Here is an 18,205-nt window from a genome sequence, read left to right as displayed (position 1 = left end):
TTTTTGATGTTTTTTACTGGGCATATTTTGTTTCCCAATGGTCATTCTACGGTACGACTGGGATATTATGCTTATGTATCTGATTTGCATACTATGAGAGATTATGACCTGGGTAGCTTAGTATATGCCACATTGATATCGGCGTTAGATAAAACTTCACGGACATCGGAAGTAGAAGTCCTCGATTGCGAGGATTCACGGGACTTTTAGAGATTTGGTTTTATGAGTACTTTCGATGTTTTTGTCCTAACATAGACATGATTCGCGATACCGCCCTAGATTTGCTAGTTGGTCGGGGCCTCATTTGACTCGTAATGAGAGGCGATTAGGAATAATATCCGTATGGCTCGTGCTTTCAGATTGATATTAGATCATTGTCATCTATTGAATGGAGACCTTGGCGTTTGTCTCGCCTTTGACGATCCGGTTGTACAACATGTTTGTGTGTTGTCACGTCCACGAGTTGTTTTGCCGCGACGCGTGGTATCGGGTTTGGTAATCGCTTGTGGCAATAGATGTTGGAGGCGGATTTGGGACGTTATAGAGTTCCATGTGCTCCCATGCCGGATGTTAGTGATGCAAAGTCGTGGGGTAGAATTCAAGTTCATGAAGTTCATGTCGGTGGTGGTCCTTGGCCGATCGTCTTCTTTTGTTGTTGAAAGCGATGGCGATCAAGATTATAGATGGTGGAACCCGTGTCTCCATGGGTCCGTTGTTGCCTCCCTGTTGGTCGGGCTAGCAACTTCGAAGTTTGTGTGCACGGAAGGGATGAGGCGTGAGCTACGTTTCCTCATCCGCCATACCGACTTTTACAACCCACAACCTCTCGAATGCATATCATCCGGCTCTCCGTAATGCGCGGTAATCCTCGGATGTTTGCCGTGTGGACATGATGGGGAGCCTACTTATATTTCCATTTCGAGGTGCCTCATGCTCGTTTCGAAGTTAGAGCCGCGATATTGATCAAGATACCATGGTGAGTTTAATTGTTTTATTTATCTTCTTCATTATATATATAATATGTACTCACACTGTATTTTCTTATGAGAACTAGGTTCTTATGTTTGATGAGATGAGGACTGCCCTGTATCATTATAGCCAAAAAAGAGAGGAAGCATATTCTCAGACATATCAGCAATCCCAGCGTGCGTATGACGAGACTCGAAAAGCGTATGAGAATATGCAGCAAGTGTACACGCAGCAACATCAAGGATATGAGGAATTTCAGGCTGAAGTAGTTAACCTCCGTGTAGACAGAGAAGATCATAATTCTCAGATTAGGAACTTAGAGGAGTAGCTTCAGAACGTCCAAATAGAGAAAGGAGAGGGATCGAGTGGTAAGGGGCGTAAGAAGAGAGCTAAATAAATTTGATGTAATATGATAGGTTTTGGATTATTTTGGATATTATATGATTATATCATAATCATAGATTTTGGGCTGCATAATCATAATCATAGGTTTTTAATTTCTTTAATTTTTTCGATTTTGAATTATAATTCTTAATTTCTTCAATTGCACAATTGTTAATTTTTTAACTTCTATGCACAACTCATAATTTTTCAAGTTCTATGCGCCACAGTTCTAATTTTCAGAAAAAACGCACGCGATTTTGGCAAAACCGCGCCATAGAACCCCATTTAGCAGCCCAAGCCCACACGGTGTTGGAAAAACCACGCGGTGGCAAAACCGCGTGAGTGATTTGATACAACACCAAACCTGGAACCAAATATTGGTCGATTTGGTGTTTGGTTTGGTGTTTTTTTGGTGTTTTCATCAACATGTAGTTCTCCTGAAGTTGAAAAAACACCAAATTCTTGAGAATTTGGTGTTTTGATGCTAGGTTGATATCACTGCTAAAGATGCTCTTATCATTAGTTGTTTGTTCTTCTGCCTAGGTTCAATCTTCACGCTTTTCTTCTTTTCTTTTAATCTTTATGGTACTAGCACGGTCTTGATTTCATATTTTCTTTGATTTTGTGAAGGGAGCAGATTCTCTTTTCTTCTGATGCAGCAGATGAACTGAAAGGGGAAATGCCTCCAATGGAACCAGTTAGACTAGATGACCTCAAATATGTTGGTTTGGATGTTTCATCAAAGTTGTCTTCTCCACGATCTAAGCTCTTTGAAGTTGGTTCTTCAGTTATATGTTGGAATCTCTTGTGTATTTCTAAATACTAGTGTGTGCAAAGTGGAGGAGATGAACAAAGGGTGTTCTCTCCACTTTAGTGCATAGTAGATAGTCTCACATTGGTTATCCACCACATCGGGTCGGGTTTGGATTTGGGCTTGGGCTTACTGTTGTGGGTAGTGGTTTGACCAATTGTCTAAACTTGTTTTGCTTTTTCTTGAGCAGCAAGTTTCAGTGTTCTATTAGGAGTTGGTCTCTCTTCCTTATCTGTTTAGGAGACCGACTTAATCTCTATAAATAGGACTGTGAGTCCATAGAGGGATGAACTTCAATAGAAACCCATCTCAGAGAAACAGAAACTCGCACCTGTCCTATTCTTCTTCTCTTCTTCCTATAGCCGCCAGAGAGAGTTATATTGTTGTTCTAGAGAGTAGTTTGTTCTAGTGCAAAGTCAAGCTACTCGCAGACACCATTGAATCTCGCGGAGGAAAATGCCATCTTTGCCTTTTCTCAGACTAATGGAAGTGGGCTTAAATCTTTCCTTAAGGACAGTCTAATAGGCGCCTTGGTGGTTCCCTGGGTTTACTGTTCTACTCTAGTTGCTGTGTTCATACAATTATTCTAACAATCTTAAAGAAAGATTTCGTAGTAGAACAAAGGAGAGTGTTTTAATACGGCAATCAAAAGATAAGTCTTTTACTTTGAGTTATTGTTTGTGTTATTGGATTCTGACTTTAGAAATTTTCTAATAATTTCGTTTTTGTTAGGAAAACCAATTAAAGATTGAATATTTATTGATCTTTTGTGGTTTATTATCAAGCCCTATATAGTTGTAGACTTTTCTCATACGGTTTGTGGGAGTTAAATATGAGATTTCTATAAAAAAAAAACGTTTAAGTTTGTCTTTTTGACATCTGCATTACTCGTTACGGAAACTGCTATAACTTTCAGCTCAGAGCTTGGTTTTGCAATCCACTTTTTGTGTTAGATAGTTGATTCAAAGAGCTTTCCAGTGGTATAAGGCTTGATACCCAATTCGTCCTAAGCTGGTTCATAATTACAGTTCTTTTGAACTGTTTTTCTAGAAGGAGAAAAATATGGTAATCCGGTTTTTCAATCAGTTAGGTATCGTATTCTTTCACTCTTTGCAATTCTTTTGGTTTGATTATATGGTGATATTCTTGCCTTTAGTTGCATGTTAGTTTTTTCTTAGGAAAGAAATCCCTAAGCTTAAACTTTTTTAATAACCTAGTCAACATATTATACGTGTTTATCATTAAGATATTAATTGGTTTGACTAGAAGTAGTTTGATATTAATTTTATTTGTACATATGTAGATGTATGTAGATGGTCTAAGAGAGACTTTAAGATAGTTAATATCAACCACACTCAAATCTTAGATAGTAATTATAATGTATTCAATGCATAATTGCTTACCTCTATTAAGTGTACGTGTTGTTAGACGATGGTTATAATTGTAATGTTGTGAAAATACATGTTAGATTAAGTAACTTGTAGCTTATATCTAATATAACATATATTAAAGTTATGTAGTATGCTAGTTTTGGATATTAATCATCGTGGATTTATTTTGAACTTGATGATAGTTTATTGATAAATTTTTCTAGTTGAAGACATTAATGAGTTGAGCCATTAGACGTTGTGGTAGTACTTGAGGTCTTGTTGATAATGTATTCTATCTTACTTGAGCTCATATAAAAAGAGGAGGTGGAGTCCTTAGTTGTTTTGCATATCCAGTGGCTAGATTTGCTTAAATATCGTATATTTTTTGTTGTGAGGGGTACAGTTAAAGTTTACTTTTTCTGAACCTATGATATGATATTAACCATGTTTGGCACGGATATATTATTTAACATTGGTATGAAGCTTAACTATGTCATATATTATTAAGTAATAAGCATCGTTGTCTACGAGAGGAAACAATATGGGAAACAATCAATATCCTCCTAAACCTAATTTAGTCAAGGAGATGTAAGGTTATGGATTGTCTTCTTAGACAATATCCTCTAGTAACTATTTTAGACAAGGAGATGTAACGCTTGTAGATTATCTTATTAGGCATTATCTTCCTATGACTATGAATAAATAGCCAAAGTGATATACAAGTACGTGGATTGTCTCACTATGTAAGTTGGAATGTTGAATAATGAAAAGAAAAATGATAATGATATTATTTTGGGTAAAACCCTTTTCATCTAATTCTTCTATTATTTAAAATTCATTTGAATCACTTGTGGATTTTCTTTCATATAGATAGCATGAACATAATATAACTATGTTTAATATGATCCATAATCATAGACTTGAGTAAAATATATTTTTGTCATAAGAGTGTATATTATTGTTGGTGTTTCTTTTAGTATTTGTAGCGGTATAATATGTTTTGCATGTAAGTTTGATTAGGTTGAGTAACCATTGAACTGTGGGGGGTGGTGACCCATATGCATGACACTGTTTTATCATAGTTCATCTCACAAGATAATTGGAAAAACACTGAACTACAAAGTATAGAAAGGTCTTGGGCCTATCCAAAAATATTTCAAAATGTAGGGGTTCTTGCAAAGGCTATTGTGAATGGATCTAAAAGAAATATTTTTAAGACCTAGAACTATCTAGTAGATGTTCATTGGTGAAACTCATAATAATGATGTTTGTTTAAGTTGTCATGCGTGATAACAATCTTGTAAATACCATATTATTATTGAATGTCTTATATGCTAATTTTATTTTGAGGATGTGATTTCTGTAAAATTGGCATAGAGTTGTTGGATGTTCATAATGAACTACATAAGAGGATTCCATAATTTCTGAACAATAAATTTGGAAGACTATCAATGAGTATATCCATCATTCACGGTGATGATGTTTATATGTTTCTTGAAAAAGATTCATTAACCTATAAAGAAGTTGTCTGTCTATGAGAAGTATCATTTTTGAAGGATACAACTCCTCTAAACTAGACTCTTGTTTTATTGGGGGATCTATAGGTTAAATTGGATCTTCAAGAGAAAACTAAAACGTGGTAATTGTATTGCAAATATAAGGCTAATAATAATAGCCAAGGGGTTTCAATCAGAGACAAAATTTATACTACTTTGAAACCTTGCTCATATAACTAGAATTTCTTCTACAGAATTCTAAAGACTCTAGTTGAGTAGTTGTGCAGAACTACAATACCAAGTAGTACCAGGTGATGAGCTGAAAGTATACAATTTAGTTAAATCTTCGTATGAGTTGATTCAACCACCTATAAATGGCATGAGCAATTCAACAACATATTAGTGTCATATGGATATCAAAGTACCGTTGTTGATAAAGAGGTGTACTTTTTTTAGAGTAAAGCAAGACATATGTGTTAATCTCTCTTTGTTTAGATGATTTAATATCATGAGTGCTAGCATTGAGAATGTGTATGACACAGAGAAATTCCTATTTGAAATACATAATAGACCGTCATTGGAAAAGATAGTTCATTATGTTGTTAAACTCATTTCTGTAACTGCTATATTCAGTTGTCAAGATGTTAACATTTGAATATGGTTGAAGACCACAGCGTACCTTAAACTAGACTAGCCGGATGGTATAGGAGAATTTCGGGCACTACAGAATTGAATGATTGGTGAATATAGGAATTATAACTCATGTTGGTCTCATTATGTTGTTTTCGCACTTAGTAGAAATATTTTCATTGAAAAGTATGGGTATTATGTTAGTAAGACTGTGTCAACACTTCTTGTGGTAGATATCCATCTTATGAAAAATAATCTACTTGTGTTTTCTCATACTAAATATGTCAATATCATTGGTAGTCTATTGTACTTGATAGATTATATTTGTGAGACATGACATTGCCTACATTAATAGCATACTGAGTTGATAACCCATTATTCTTAAAAGGAACATTGGATGTCTATTGTCAAATTATTCAAGTACTATAGCGGAGCCATTGATTATGGACTTATATTTAGTAGTTTTCCATAATTGTTGAAAGGGTAATGTGTTATAAGCTGGATCTAGTAATGTTTATGTGTTTACCCTTTGTGGAAATTGAGTGTCTTGGATATCATCCAAGCTAATCGCCTTAAAAAAGACATGTGATGATGTTGAGTAGGTTAGCAACCTCTTGGCAAATCTTCATATTGGCTCTAAACAATCTCTTGATGTGTATATGCTTTGCAACTGTCTCATTGCAATAGCTAAGACATAAAAAAATATATGCAATGGGAAAAGAATACATGTAAGTTTGAAATATAACTTAATCAAGCAGCTACTAGAGATTATGTTAGGTTGGACTTCGTTTGGCCACATGTCTAACCACACCACTTTTTGGAGGCAAGTGGTTACGTCGAGGGGGATGGGACTTATGCCCATATAGAGGGCGACACTGACGGCAACCCTACCTATGTGATTGGAGATCCCATGAAGTATGTTCAAAGAGAAAAACAAGTCACTTCGTTATCCTGCAGTACAATTGTCATATATATTTATGAGACGTCTCACCCTATGGCGAGATGGTACTATATTATACTTTGTATAACTAGAATTGCAATGAGTAAGGATGAGTTATTTTACTCTTATTGGAATCCATAGTCTATTTTATAATGAGATAGTGTATTTTAACTGCAATGTACACTTGATGGATATCCACCTATGTGAATGTAGAACTGGGTCGGTTCTTATGAGTATACGGGCAAATACTCTAAAGCATTCATGGAACACAGGCAGCGCAAGGGCCAAAAAGCGCAACACCGCAGAACAGGCATATAATGAAAGAGCAGTGTGGGTGCATGTGATCTATTTTACTACAAGAGAATGTTGGTTCAAAGATTTTTTAATCCACCACTTTCATGTATTATAAGACATATTACCCTATGATTGGTTCAAGCTCCGTAAAGCACCAGTATCTTATGTATTGTTTTTTCGATTCTCTCTGGCATTTAGTTAATCCATTTCTTTTGTAATATCCTATTCCAAAATAGTTGGGGACTATTAGTATTTTGAAATAGTAGGGGATTGTTGGAATCTCTTGTGTATTTCTAAATACTAGTGTGTGTGTGTGCAAAGTAGAGGAGATGAACAAAGGGTGTTCTCTCCACTTTAGTGCATAGTAGATAGTCCCACATTGGTTATTAGGGCAGGAATTGGGTTGGGTTCGGGTCAGATATGGCTATATAATCCAAATAGTTTCATAATATCTGAACCCGAACCCGATTATATCTGAAATTTAATATCCGAACCCGACCGAATCCGATTAACCCGATCAGATTAACAAAAAAAAAAAAAAACCCAAAAAATATATCCGAATTCGAACCTGACAGACCCGAACCCGACCCGAATAAGTAAACGGATATAAAAATCGACCCGAATTTGAACCATTTGGGGTCGGTTCGGGTTTGGGTCAAACCCGACCCGATTTTCTGCCCTATTGGTTATCCACCACATTGGGTCGGGTTTGGGCTTGGGCTTACTGTTGTGGGTAGTGGTTTGACCAATTGCCTAAACTTGTTTTGCTTTTTCTTGAGCAGCAAGTTTTAGTGTTCTATTAGGAATTGGTCTCTCTTCCTTATCTGTTTAAGAGACCGACCTAACCTCTATAAATAGGACTGTGAGTCCATAGAAGGATGAACTTCAATAGAAACCATCTTAGAGAAACAGAAACTCGCACTTGCCCTATTCTTTTTCTCTTCTTCCTGTAGCCGCCAAAGAGAGTTATATTGCTGTTCTAGAGAGTAGTTTGTTCTAGTGCAAAGTCAAGTTATTGTACACCATTAAATCCTGTGAGGAAGACACCACTGTTGCCTTTCTGCACCACTGGAAGGGGCGAAATCTTTCCTTAAGGACAATCTAATACGCGCCTTGGTGGTTCCCTATGCCTACTGTTTTTTCTGTTCTACTCTAGTTGCTGTGTTTATACAATCATTCTAACAATCTCGGTCTCCTAAACAGATAAGGAAGAGAGACCAACTCCTAATAGAACACTGAAACTTGCAGCTCAAGAAAAAGCAAAACAAGTTTAGGCAATTGGTCAAACCACTACCCACAACAGTAAGCCTAAGCCCAAGCCCAAACCCGACCCGATGTGGTGGATAACCAATGTGGGACTATCTACTATGCACTAAAGTGGTGAGAACACTCTTTGTTCGTCTCCTCCACTTTGCACACACACTATGACACTAGTGTTTAGAAATACAGAATAGATTCCAACACTATAGTTGTCTCCATGCTTGATGAAATTGCCTGGTTGTTGAACTTGGTAATATTTTCTTAATTCAAATATCCTTTAGCTTGCATATACTTGTACAGATGTAAATTCAGTAAACTATTAGAAAGCGTAGTGGCTTCTATGGTACTTCATAGTATTTATAACCACATTGGAAGCATTAGTTATACAATTAACAAAGATGTTTAAGCCTTTAAGGATGAAATATAATGGATTAGTTAGTGACAATAGTGATATTATATATTACTAAATAGGGAAGGAAAATAATTGCAGCAATTCTTACGGACAGGTTGTATGGCCAAGGACTTGTAATGTTTTGCAAGCAGGATCCAGTAATCTTTGATTGATTGAAGTGTCTACAATGTATATAATTTCCTTGGTTGAAGCATTTGCTTACTTTAAAATGTATTAGTTAAGTGATTAGCAACAATTGCTCCTGCTGTTCGAAATTATACATTTGCTCACTTAAGCATGATTATCTGTATTGAAGCATACACATGGAGTTGATACATTTCAAATCTATTCTAAAGGCTTATAATTTTTAGGCCAGCAGTCAAAGGTGTACAGCTCTGGTTGGATACTTCATCTGTAAATGCCGCAATTGTCAATACCTACATGTCTGCTTGTATAAATATCTTGCAAAAATTTTAAGTAAGAACAAAAGTGGAGCACATGAAGGGTCAAATGGTAGGATTGCACATACAGAGTTTCCTTTATCTCTACGGCCAAGGCAGTGAGAAACAAAGCTGAACTGGAAGGGATGCAGAGTTCACACTTGAGGTACATAATACCTTTGATGTGAAGGAATAAGTTGCTCTGAGCTTAATTTGCTTTTCGCACCCTACCCTATGCACGTCAAAACTGCATTTGTCTTCCCTTTACAACAACTACCCTCTACCCGAAGATAATGATTACAGAGAGATATATACTACATTCTTGCTTTAAGTTTCCATCTTTTTTTGTACAAACTTGCTTAGCGCGCAGCATCTACCTATGATTTTTGTGGTAACAGGGGATATTATTAGCACTTGAACAGGAAGCGTTACAACCACCTATTCTTATCAAAGTATGAAATTAAAACTAACTCATTCCCGTCAGTGCATGCAAATATGCAATTGACGTTCAAGTGTTCAACCCCGCACTTGAACAAGGATGAGTTGGTCTTGCGAACACGACAAAAACTGATTGATCAATCTGGAGATTCACTGTGGGGTTAGCTCGATCCAGATAGGGACCCGTAGCGTCATCTTGAATTTAAATGGTTCAATCGTACCATCTTCAATGCTGAAAACTCCTATATATATCGTAAGGTCTACTACCATAGGCTCCTGCTTGCTGCCTTTGAATTTATCATCTGTAAAGTATATTGAATCTGGCTTTTGCTTCCGGGAAGCCTGAAGCCGATAATGACAGAAGAATTATCGCCCACGACAAAAAAGACGCGTCTATGTAGGTTGTCCCTCTCAATCCAATTAGGTCAATTGAATCCAACTTAAGAACGTGGAATTTACCACTGGACTTAAGCTCTTGAAACAAGTCACTAGATGATTCTACGAGGTACCTTGTTGAACAATCCAATTTTAAGTTGGAGAGAAACTGTTGATACCTTGGGGAGACAAGGAATATTCATGTCCCTAGCAGAAACTTTTCCAAACTTGTGAACGGCGTAAAACTGGTCTCTGTAGTGTATTACATCCAAAATACATCTGGATGGTAAATGAAGCCTACCATGTATTCAAGTGGAGGACATAGTTGCTCGGTTCAATACCTGAAGATATATACTAACCATTTCTTGTTAGCAGTGCACTACTAATTCGTTTAGCGGAAAAAAAAAAGTCCACTACTCATTCAGTCATTCATAACAATCTCATCTTATTATGGCTCTATAGTCCCCAACGGCCTAACCCAATAACTTGACACTATTTCACAGTCAAATGACTGAAATGATTATACATAAAAAAAACACTATTCTACTGCAACAGTTTCTTAATTATGTTTTGAGAAATTAGCCATCTTGTTCTTCTAGCAACTAAGAGCCCCAATGCTATTGTCAGTTTGTCACGAGTGAAGTCACCTTTTGGTTGAACCAAATACTCTTATAAGCTAGACAAGTGCTATTGCCACAAACTCACAAAGAATAAGGCGTACGTTAGCATGTGTTGTGAGCCGCAAATTACGTAATTTATTTTCAAATCAATTGCATCTTCTGGCCGACAACGCCCTTAGCAAACGTGAGCATTAAAATTTCACTAGGCGTCGTTTCTATAATTTGCCAATGGAATTAACCCAAATATGAAATACCTAACATGTGTTTTGTCTTTTTATTAGTGAAATTGCACATATTCAAGATCTTGTGTGAACTTGTACCATTAGGAATTTGATTTTTGATTGTGTTTTGTGTTGTTGAGATTTTCAAAACAAAACATGAGAAGACTACTCAAGTTTGACTGTCAAATAGAATAGAAAATTTTCTAGAGGAACTTAGAACATGAGAATACTACCTCAAGTTTGACTGTCAAGTAGAATGGAAAATTAAATTTATTTTTCCACATTCTTTAAAAACTGTGTTAGTTTCCCAATCTTAAAAACCAACAAATATCAATACATTTTCCACAGGTATTGTTCTTATGAGACGCGGGAGGATTAATGATAATTCTTTTTCACGTGAAATCAAGCACGACATAATAGTGTGATTATCGAAAATAATGTACCAAGCGGCCAAGCCAACAATAGGACAAAGTAAAAATGAACAGAAAGTGGAGTGTCAAAGGAATTAAGACAACAAGCTAGGTAAGAACATGGGCATGAAAATGAACGCGTCTAAACTTATGAAAAATTCTCGACTAGTCAAATAGATTATTAATAGATGAAGGAGAAGATTGGAATTAAAAATAAAGTGGCATGACAGAATCAACATTAATTCTCTAAGTAGTACGCCAACAACTTAAGACTCAACCAAATCAATCAATTCAGTGAGGTCAGAAAGATTGAGTCGTACATAAACGTGTTGAGCCTAGCTAGATTTAATGAAAATAATAATAATATGCCTTTTTCCTTAAACTTTCACCCACATTTGCGGAGAATTCATTCCTCCTAACTTCCCCTACTAGCCGCCCTTTTTTCCTAACAAAATTATTTCCATCACGTTTCCTTCTCACCAAAATAGACCCAACTTCCATTCTCTATTCTTCTTCACCAAGTAATCTCATATAACTTAACCAAGTATACTCTTAAACATTTTAGTTCATTGGAACTTGAACTTACTTTTCCATCATATTCATATATTTGCTATGGACCAAGAACAGAAACAGCGCGATCAAGAAACTCATTTATTACTTGATTTTAAAACGTTGAAAGCTGTTTCTGTTCTCGGTCGTGGAGCAAAGGGTGTTGCTTTTTTAGTAAAAAATGGAGAGGATATGCTAGCTTTGAAAGCTATACACAAATCTTCGATCGAGAAAAAGAAGAAGATTATTAAGGATGACAGTAATGTCCATGATGAAGTTGATTATTATAAACGGATTTGGTTTGAACGTGATGTCCTAAAAACGTTTCATCATCCTTTACTTCCTAAACTACGTGGAGTTGTTTTCACTGATGAGATCATTGGGTTTGGATTAGATTATTGTTCAGGTGGAGATCTTAATAGTCTTAGAAAACAACAAACTGAGAAAATGTTCTCAGATGAGATCATCAGGTATGGGCTAATTAGTTTTTATTTAATTTTGGTCATTTTTAGTACTAGTACTGAACTTGATTTTATTTTATTTGATTTGATGTTCATGCAGATTTTACGCTGCGGAATTAGTATTGGTATTGGAATATTTGCACAAATTAGGCATTATTTATCGAGATTTAAAGCCAGAAAACATCTTGATTCAAGCGAATGGGCATTTGATGATAGTTGATTTTGATCTATCGACGAAGCTTTCATCAAAATCTACAGTTTCAAATCAATCTAGATCAGCAGAAATTGTACTAAAGAGAAAGAAGAGTCGGATTCAAAGATTTTTACCATGCAACTCGGGGATTTCTCAAGTTGACTCGGTCGCCACGAATGTTAACTCGGAAAGTGAGTCAGTACAGAAGTCGAACTCATTTGTTGGTACGGAAGAGTACGTTGCGCCAGAGATTATATTAGGCAACGGTCACGATTTTTCCGTGGATTGGTGGAGCTTAGGTGTTGTGCTGTACGAAATGTTGTATGGGCGAACTCCGTTTAGAGGAAGCAATCGAAAAGAGACGTTTTATCGGATTCTGAGTAAGTCGACTGAGCTAGTTGGAGAGCAAACGGATTTGAGAGACTTGATTGGGAAGCTTTTAGAAAAAGATCCAGCTAAAAGAATCTCGGTGGACGAAATCAAGGCTCATTCTTACTTCAAAACACTTAATTGGGACTCAATTTTGCATATCTCGAGGCCACCTTATATTCCGCCAGTGAGATTAGATGATGGAAATGATTTAGAAGGAGTTGATGGCATCGATGTAGAGTTGATCGTCAAAGGAATTTTCGACAAAAATGAATTGGAAAAAGAGAAAAATGCTGCAGTTTCTCAGAAGAATAATCTTGTTGATGAGAGTAATAAGAGTGTTTGGGTGGACGGTTTAAACAATCCATCCAAAGATGCAGATTTTTTGATTTTTTAAACATAATCTTTTATACAACTTTTTCTCCTACTGATTCGACATTGATGACTAACTTAAGGAAAATCAAAGAATAACCTTTGTATGTTTGTTTTTTTGTGATAACTTTATTTTGTCTCTTGTAAATTGGCAATATTTATGAAGAATTGTTTGCGAAACTTATATCCATGGAGGGAACTGTGTTGCTGTTGACTGTTGTGTAGTTTTGTAGGTCAGTAGACACATCTGTGTAACTTTCACCACAAGCTTTAGGGGTGAAGCATGCAGTTGCATTCATATGGCACCTACACGCGACCATGTTAGTCATGAATGATGAATGGAACCCCATCATTTAGGTACCTCATATTAAAGGTTATCTTTCCTTCCCAGTAAGTTACATGGGATTGTCACTATCAGGATGGTTAGATCATTTATCAGGCATCACAAAGAAGATCAGATCATAAAAATATGAGACTCCTAAAAAAAGTTCTCTGTATACTGGAAACTTATTTTAGACAGGTGAAAGATGGACATCGGCAGTACCATGCATCCAACATACAACAGTTTAATAAAGTAACAAGCACACAACCCTTGAGAACAACGTTTTTTCTAATTGGTTATGCACTTATGCTTGTGTGAGGTGTCCAATCCATCAGATTCATCCCCGGCCTCCTTGCCCGAACATGAGATGTCTGGTAGTTTTACTCAACTTCAGCATAGATAGGTTACAAAGAAATAATATCATAAATTCGGTAAAAAAAGAAATCAGAAGGTTTTGTATTAATTTGAGCCATCTGACAGGAGCTGCATCTCTACTTCTGTACCAGAGATTACCGATCAATCTCTCTATATAGCTTTGCTCGTAATTCCAGATATTTTTTTCTCAGTAAGCAAAAATTTGTATTGATAAAGGTGGTTGTGGGGGAGGAGGAGGAGGAGAGTACATGAGGAGTTACTTACAGTCTACTCACACAGTAGCACTATCAGAACTTAACAAAACCTATAATAAACATGTTCTGGAACCTCCCATTTGGTTATCCATGGGGGTTTTACAATAAAAACAACTTGATCATTGTCTTGCAAACTGACCGAGTACTTCCAGGTAACAGGTTCCATATGTTTTGATTACAAGAAGACGAGTAATCAAATCACAAGCAATTTTACGAATGTAATAATCAGATTAATAAAACTGGGGTGGAAAGGAAAGAAACATAGCAAAAGGAAGCTACTAGTTATTGATGTTCAAATTTCAACTTCAAGCTCAAAAACCTACTTATCAACATCGCGTTTACCCTTACATATCATAACAGAAATTCCATATCATTTAAAATAGAATAATATGAATTTCCACTCTCGCTAGCAGACTATCTGGTACCTACTACTATTGACACATTAGTTCTTAACTTACACTGCACTCCAATAACTACCAATATCTCCTCTGGACTTAAGAATCTGACTGCTCTTGCTGTTGTTGTTGCTCCTGCTGTTCCTGTGGTGGTTGCCACATCTGCGGAGGCATGTAAGGGCGAGGCTGTTGGGCATACATAGCCTGATCAATGACAGGTTTACCCATGATCATTCCCGGAGTTCCAACTTGTGGCGAATGTTGAGGGATATAGTAGTAAGGATGAGGATCTGCTGAACCTCCAACTGGAAGGGCCCCCCCTCTAGGGATCGATGCAAGCACCTCATCTTTCAGATCCTCCCTTGGCACAATATCAACCAGAAAGTCAAAGATATCAGTCCTCGTGATTGCAGCAGCAATGTCATTTTTCTGCAGTGTCCTACGCTTGTTTTCTTCAGTGTGATTCCATGAACGGAGAGTTAACTCCAATATGAACATCTCACAGGCCCTAGCAAATATGACCGGAGCCTCTGCTGCAATCATCCTTACATCCTCATCAGCTTTCATGATCTTCTTGATCCTTGCAAGTGGTAGGCTGTGGTTCTTAAAGTCAGTTGTCTGCTCAATTTCTTGGTATTGGTTTGCCCAGAAAGTCTGGAGTTGCTGCTGTAATTGCTGCTGCTGCTGGTGGTGAATTTGCTGATAAGCAAGTTGGTGCTGTGCAAGCTGAGCCGGGGAAGCAGAATATGCCGCTGGCTGGCCAGTGGGCTGAATGGACCCTACTGATGTCACAATCGGACCAGAAGTGTCCCCAGTCATTTGGTTAGATTGGTATGGATTTCCGCCATATGGCATTTGAGCCCCACTGGTTACCACCCCCATGGCTGGGGGTTGTCCTTGTCCTTGTTGATCCATTACGGCTGAATTTTGCTTGAAAGTAATCTCTATGCTTCTGATTTTAATTCATACAAATTTAAATTAAAACCCTAGAAAATTACATAACTAAAACCAAAACCATATTGAAGAGATCATAGAAAAACCATCAGATCATAGAAAGGACAATCCATAGAATTGCTTAGTAAATCTATATAGCACAGTTATAAGCCCAACTTCATGATATAAGTTAAGTAAACAGAGAACATTCATGATGAAATCTAAACTTTCTTGACCAAAGAAAGACATCTGCAGCCCCTAGAACTCTCTTTCTACATCAGACACTAGTGAGTCCAATTCATAACCCTGTTTACTTTTATGAGTTTTAACTATGTACTTTTCATGCGAAAGCCAAGATTTAAGACCTATGACTCCAAAGGCACTATTGAATCCAATTCATTGCCCCGTTTACTTTATCTCTATGTACTTCCTTTCATGCGTAAGCCAAGATTTAAGACCCATTGACTCCGAAAGCATCACACATCATTCCCACACTGAAGACCATAATGGCTTCCTCCTAACTTGGAAAGACCATGACTGTTTCATGAACCAAATATTAAATCCTTGCATGCCACAGGGATCAACTGGGCCAGATAATGGTATAAAACTTTATTAACCAGATATAAATGGGATCATGGCTATTAAGCCAAAGGGCTAATCAGCCATTTCCCTCATAGGTATGCCTTTGCTTGTTAATTGACATCTTATCCAGCTTATAGGAACACAAACTATACACAACATATCATAATTTATATACTGCGGGAAAAACAACAGTAAGAGAAGTTTCAAATAGAAATAAAATAAAACACACAGGTATATGCACCTTGGAAATACCAAAACTAAACACACCAGGGCTTTATAAAAAAAAAAGGCTCTTTGACCCTAACTTGCACCTTGCTGCCTTATTACACTTATATGGAATCTCATGACATTCTTATATTAATAAATCAGTAACATTAGCATATTTAATTTAGAGAGAAGGGGGAACAGCTTCTGGTGGAGTTTATAATGATTGATGCCTAACAAGGCTTTTTAATTTTTTTTTTTTCAATCAAGATTGCTACGAAAGAGTACAAGATACCTTTCTCCTTTTCAGAGAAGAAGTACTGTTTATCATTTTCCTTTGGTAATCCTTGAGAGGCTTTACCAGCATCGGGCCAGTTTATGACATGTCTTTCGATATACTCTCTACTAAGGGATTATACTACAGTTTAAAAACGCACACACACACACTGATTTACATAATTCTTAGAGGTCAGAAAGACCTGTATACTCCATGATTCTAACTAGAGCCATTCTAAAGAAACTGAAATGTCTTCAAATTGGCGCTCATCTGAATCATCACCACCATAGTTTATGTAAGGTTTTACTTAAGAGCACCACTATTCAAATCACTGACGGACTCAAACACCCTGACCCTAGAAAGGTAAAATATAAAATATTTCAAACAAAAACACTTAATTTATATTGAGAAATCTGGTTTTCATTAGATCAAACTGAAGAGTGATTTTTAACACTGCCTAGAAACAAGAATATTTACAGTAAAAAACAAGAAACGAGCATTAGTTAACTACTTGGAAAGAAGTTACAACATCACAAAAAGGCCACATTGTACAACCTCCATGCATACAAACAAAAGAAAGAGAGCCTGTCTAAGTTAGCTGTCTTAACAAAACACGGTGAGGGCTCCAATTATAGTTATAACTTTGAAAGGTTAACAATTCAGACGACCACAACATCACTTACAACTGCTTTGAGCTACACTAAAACTCTAAAGAGTATCTGTAATGCATCTTATTGCTAACTAGTCGAGCTGATTCACTGATTGTTAACTGAAATGACCTGTGATTGTCTCATATTTCGTCTAACAATCCAAAAACAACTCAAAAATCTAACCTTTATTTCAAAACACACAAACATTGCATGTTTATCATAAAAAATACCTCAAATCAAAATCTCAGCAACAAAATCAAACATGCAACATAAAAAAACCATAAAAATCCATACTTTACAATTCAAAATAACAATCAAATGCTAAGTAAACTAAATTAAAACTAAACTGAATAAAAATAAAGAATTAAATCAAAGAAGGAACTTTCTCAAAACTCACCCTGATCTTAGAATTTGAGCTGAATTGTGAAAAATTAGGATTTTGGAATTTTAGGAATTATGAGAAAAAGGGAGAGAGCTAGTTTTGCTTTGGTTGATTTGTCTGAGAATTGAATTGAAAAATGAGACTTGAACTCCTCTCTGTTGCAATTGCCAAATGCCAAATGGACTCTTTTTGTTGGAATGGGTCGGAAATTTAACCCATGATCCGACCCATTTAAAACTCAAAATGTAATGTGGACTATTTTCAATGGTCCATTGGCAGCTAATGGACCTTTGGTGTTTATAGGCTTGAACTATAGGTTGATCTTTGGTGTACCAATAAAAAAAGGTTTGTTGATCAAAATAGAAAACAGAACATTTTAGAGTCATGGACTCATGGTTGGCTACTTGGCTATTTGTGTTGATTTGGCAACAGTTTTTTGTTACATGCCACACTAGAAAAAGTAAAGAGTGAAGACATGGTTAATGTTAACTGCTCAAGTTCCTCATTCTGTTAGCCTTTCCCAGTTTTCCTGTATTAATTTCCGTTTAAGCTAAGAAAATACGACAAGATCACAGGACCCCTCGTGTTTCATCAAGCTCCTTGTATACTCATGGAGGCAAGCTACATTGTCCAAATTAACAACAATTATACAACTACTCCTAACTAAACTGATCACTATGAATTCCACAAGACAGAGAATGACACATGTTTTAGTAACATGACTAAAAACATGGAGCATAATATCATCATTAATGTCTATTGATCTTCTAAATCCATATAAAACGGTTGTATAAAAGGCAATAAGCAATGGCAGCATTCCAAAACAATATTAGAAGGT

The 18,205-nt window shown here is 36.4% G+C and overlaps 2 protein-coding genes across 2 annotated transcripts; one reads left to right on the top strand and one right to left on the bottom strand.

Moving 5' to 3' along the window:
* Window positions 1–11,436: 11,436 nt before the first annotated feature.
* LOC147499506 (serine/threonine-protein kinase OXI1-like) lies at window positions 11,437–13,183 on the top strand. The gene is made up of 2 exons (XM_086561269.1): window positions 11,437–12,068; window positions 12,160–13,183. Exons 1-2 carry the CDS (start codon window positions 11,662–11,664, stop codon window positions 13,016–13,018), a joined length of 1,266 nt encoding a protein of 421 aa, XP_086417395.1. The 5' UTR covers window positions 11,437–11,661; the 3' UTR covers window positions 13,019–13,183.
* Window positions 13,184–14,152: 969 nt separating this feature from the next.
* Window positions 14,153–17,527, bottom strand: NF-YC9 (nuclear factor Y, subunit C9). The gene is made up of 2 exons (XM_086561270.1): window positions 17,383–17,527; window positions 14,153–15,291 (listed from the first exon to the last, which is right to left on the bottom strand). The coding sequence occupies exon 2, from the start codon at window positions 15,252–15,254 to the stop codon at window positions 14,439–14,441; it is 816 nt and encodes a 271-aa protein (XP_086417396.1). The 5' UTR covers window positions 15,255–15,291; window positions 17,383–17,527; the 3' UTR covers window positions 14,153–14,438.
* Between the last annotated feature and the right edge of the window lie 678 nt (window positions 17,528–18,205).

Source organism: Coptis chinensis, chromosome 5, assembly GCF_015680905.1.
Source record: "Coptis chinensis isolate HL-2020 chromosome 5, ASM1568090v1, whole genome shotgun sequence".
NCBI classification, from domain to species: Eukaryota; Viridiplantae; Streptophyta; class Magnoliopsida; order Ranunculales; family Ranunculaceae; genus Coptis; species Coptis chinensis.
Note: the sequence above shows the minus strand (reverse complement) of the source record. Positions and strands in the feature narration are given on the sequence as shown.

What these genes read in the sequence shown, in the direction of transcription:
- LOC147499506 (XM_086561269.1), top strand. Translation starts at nt 11,662, where the DNA reads ATGGACCAAGAACAGAAACAGCGCGATCAAGAAACTCATTTATTACTT. An exon ending in TTCTCAGATGAGATCATCAG is followed by an intron (nt 12,069 to 12,159) that starts GTATGGGCTAAT and finishes ATGTTCATGCAG; the next exon opens with ATTTTACGCTGCGGAATTAG.
- NF-YC9 (XM_086561270.1), bottom strand. Translation starts at nt 15,254, where the DNA reads ATGGATCAACAAGGACAAGGACAACCCCCAGCCATGGGGGTGGTAACC.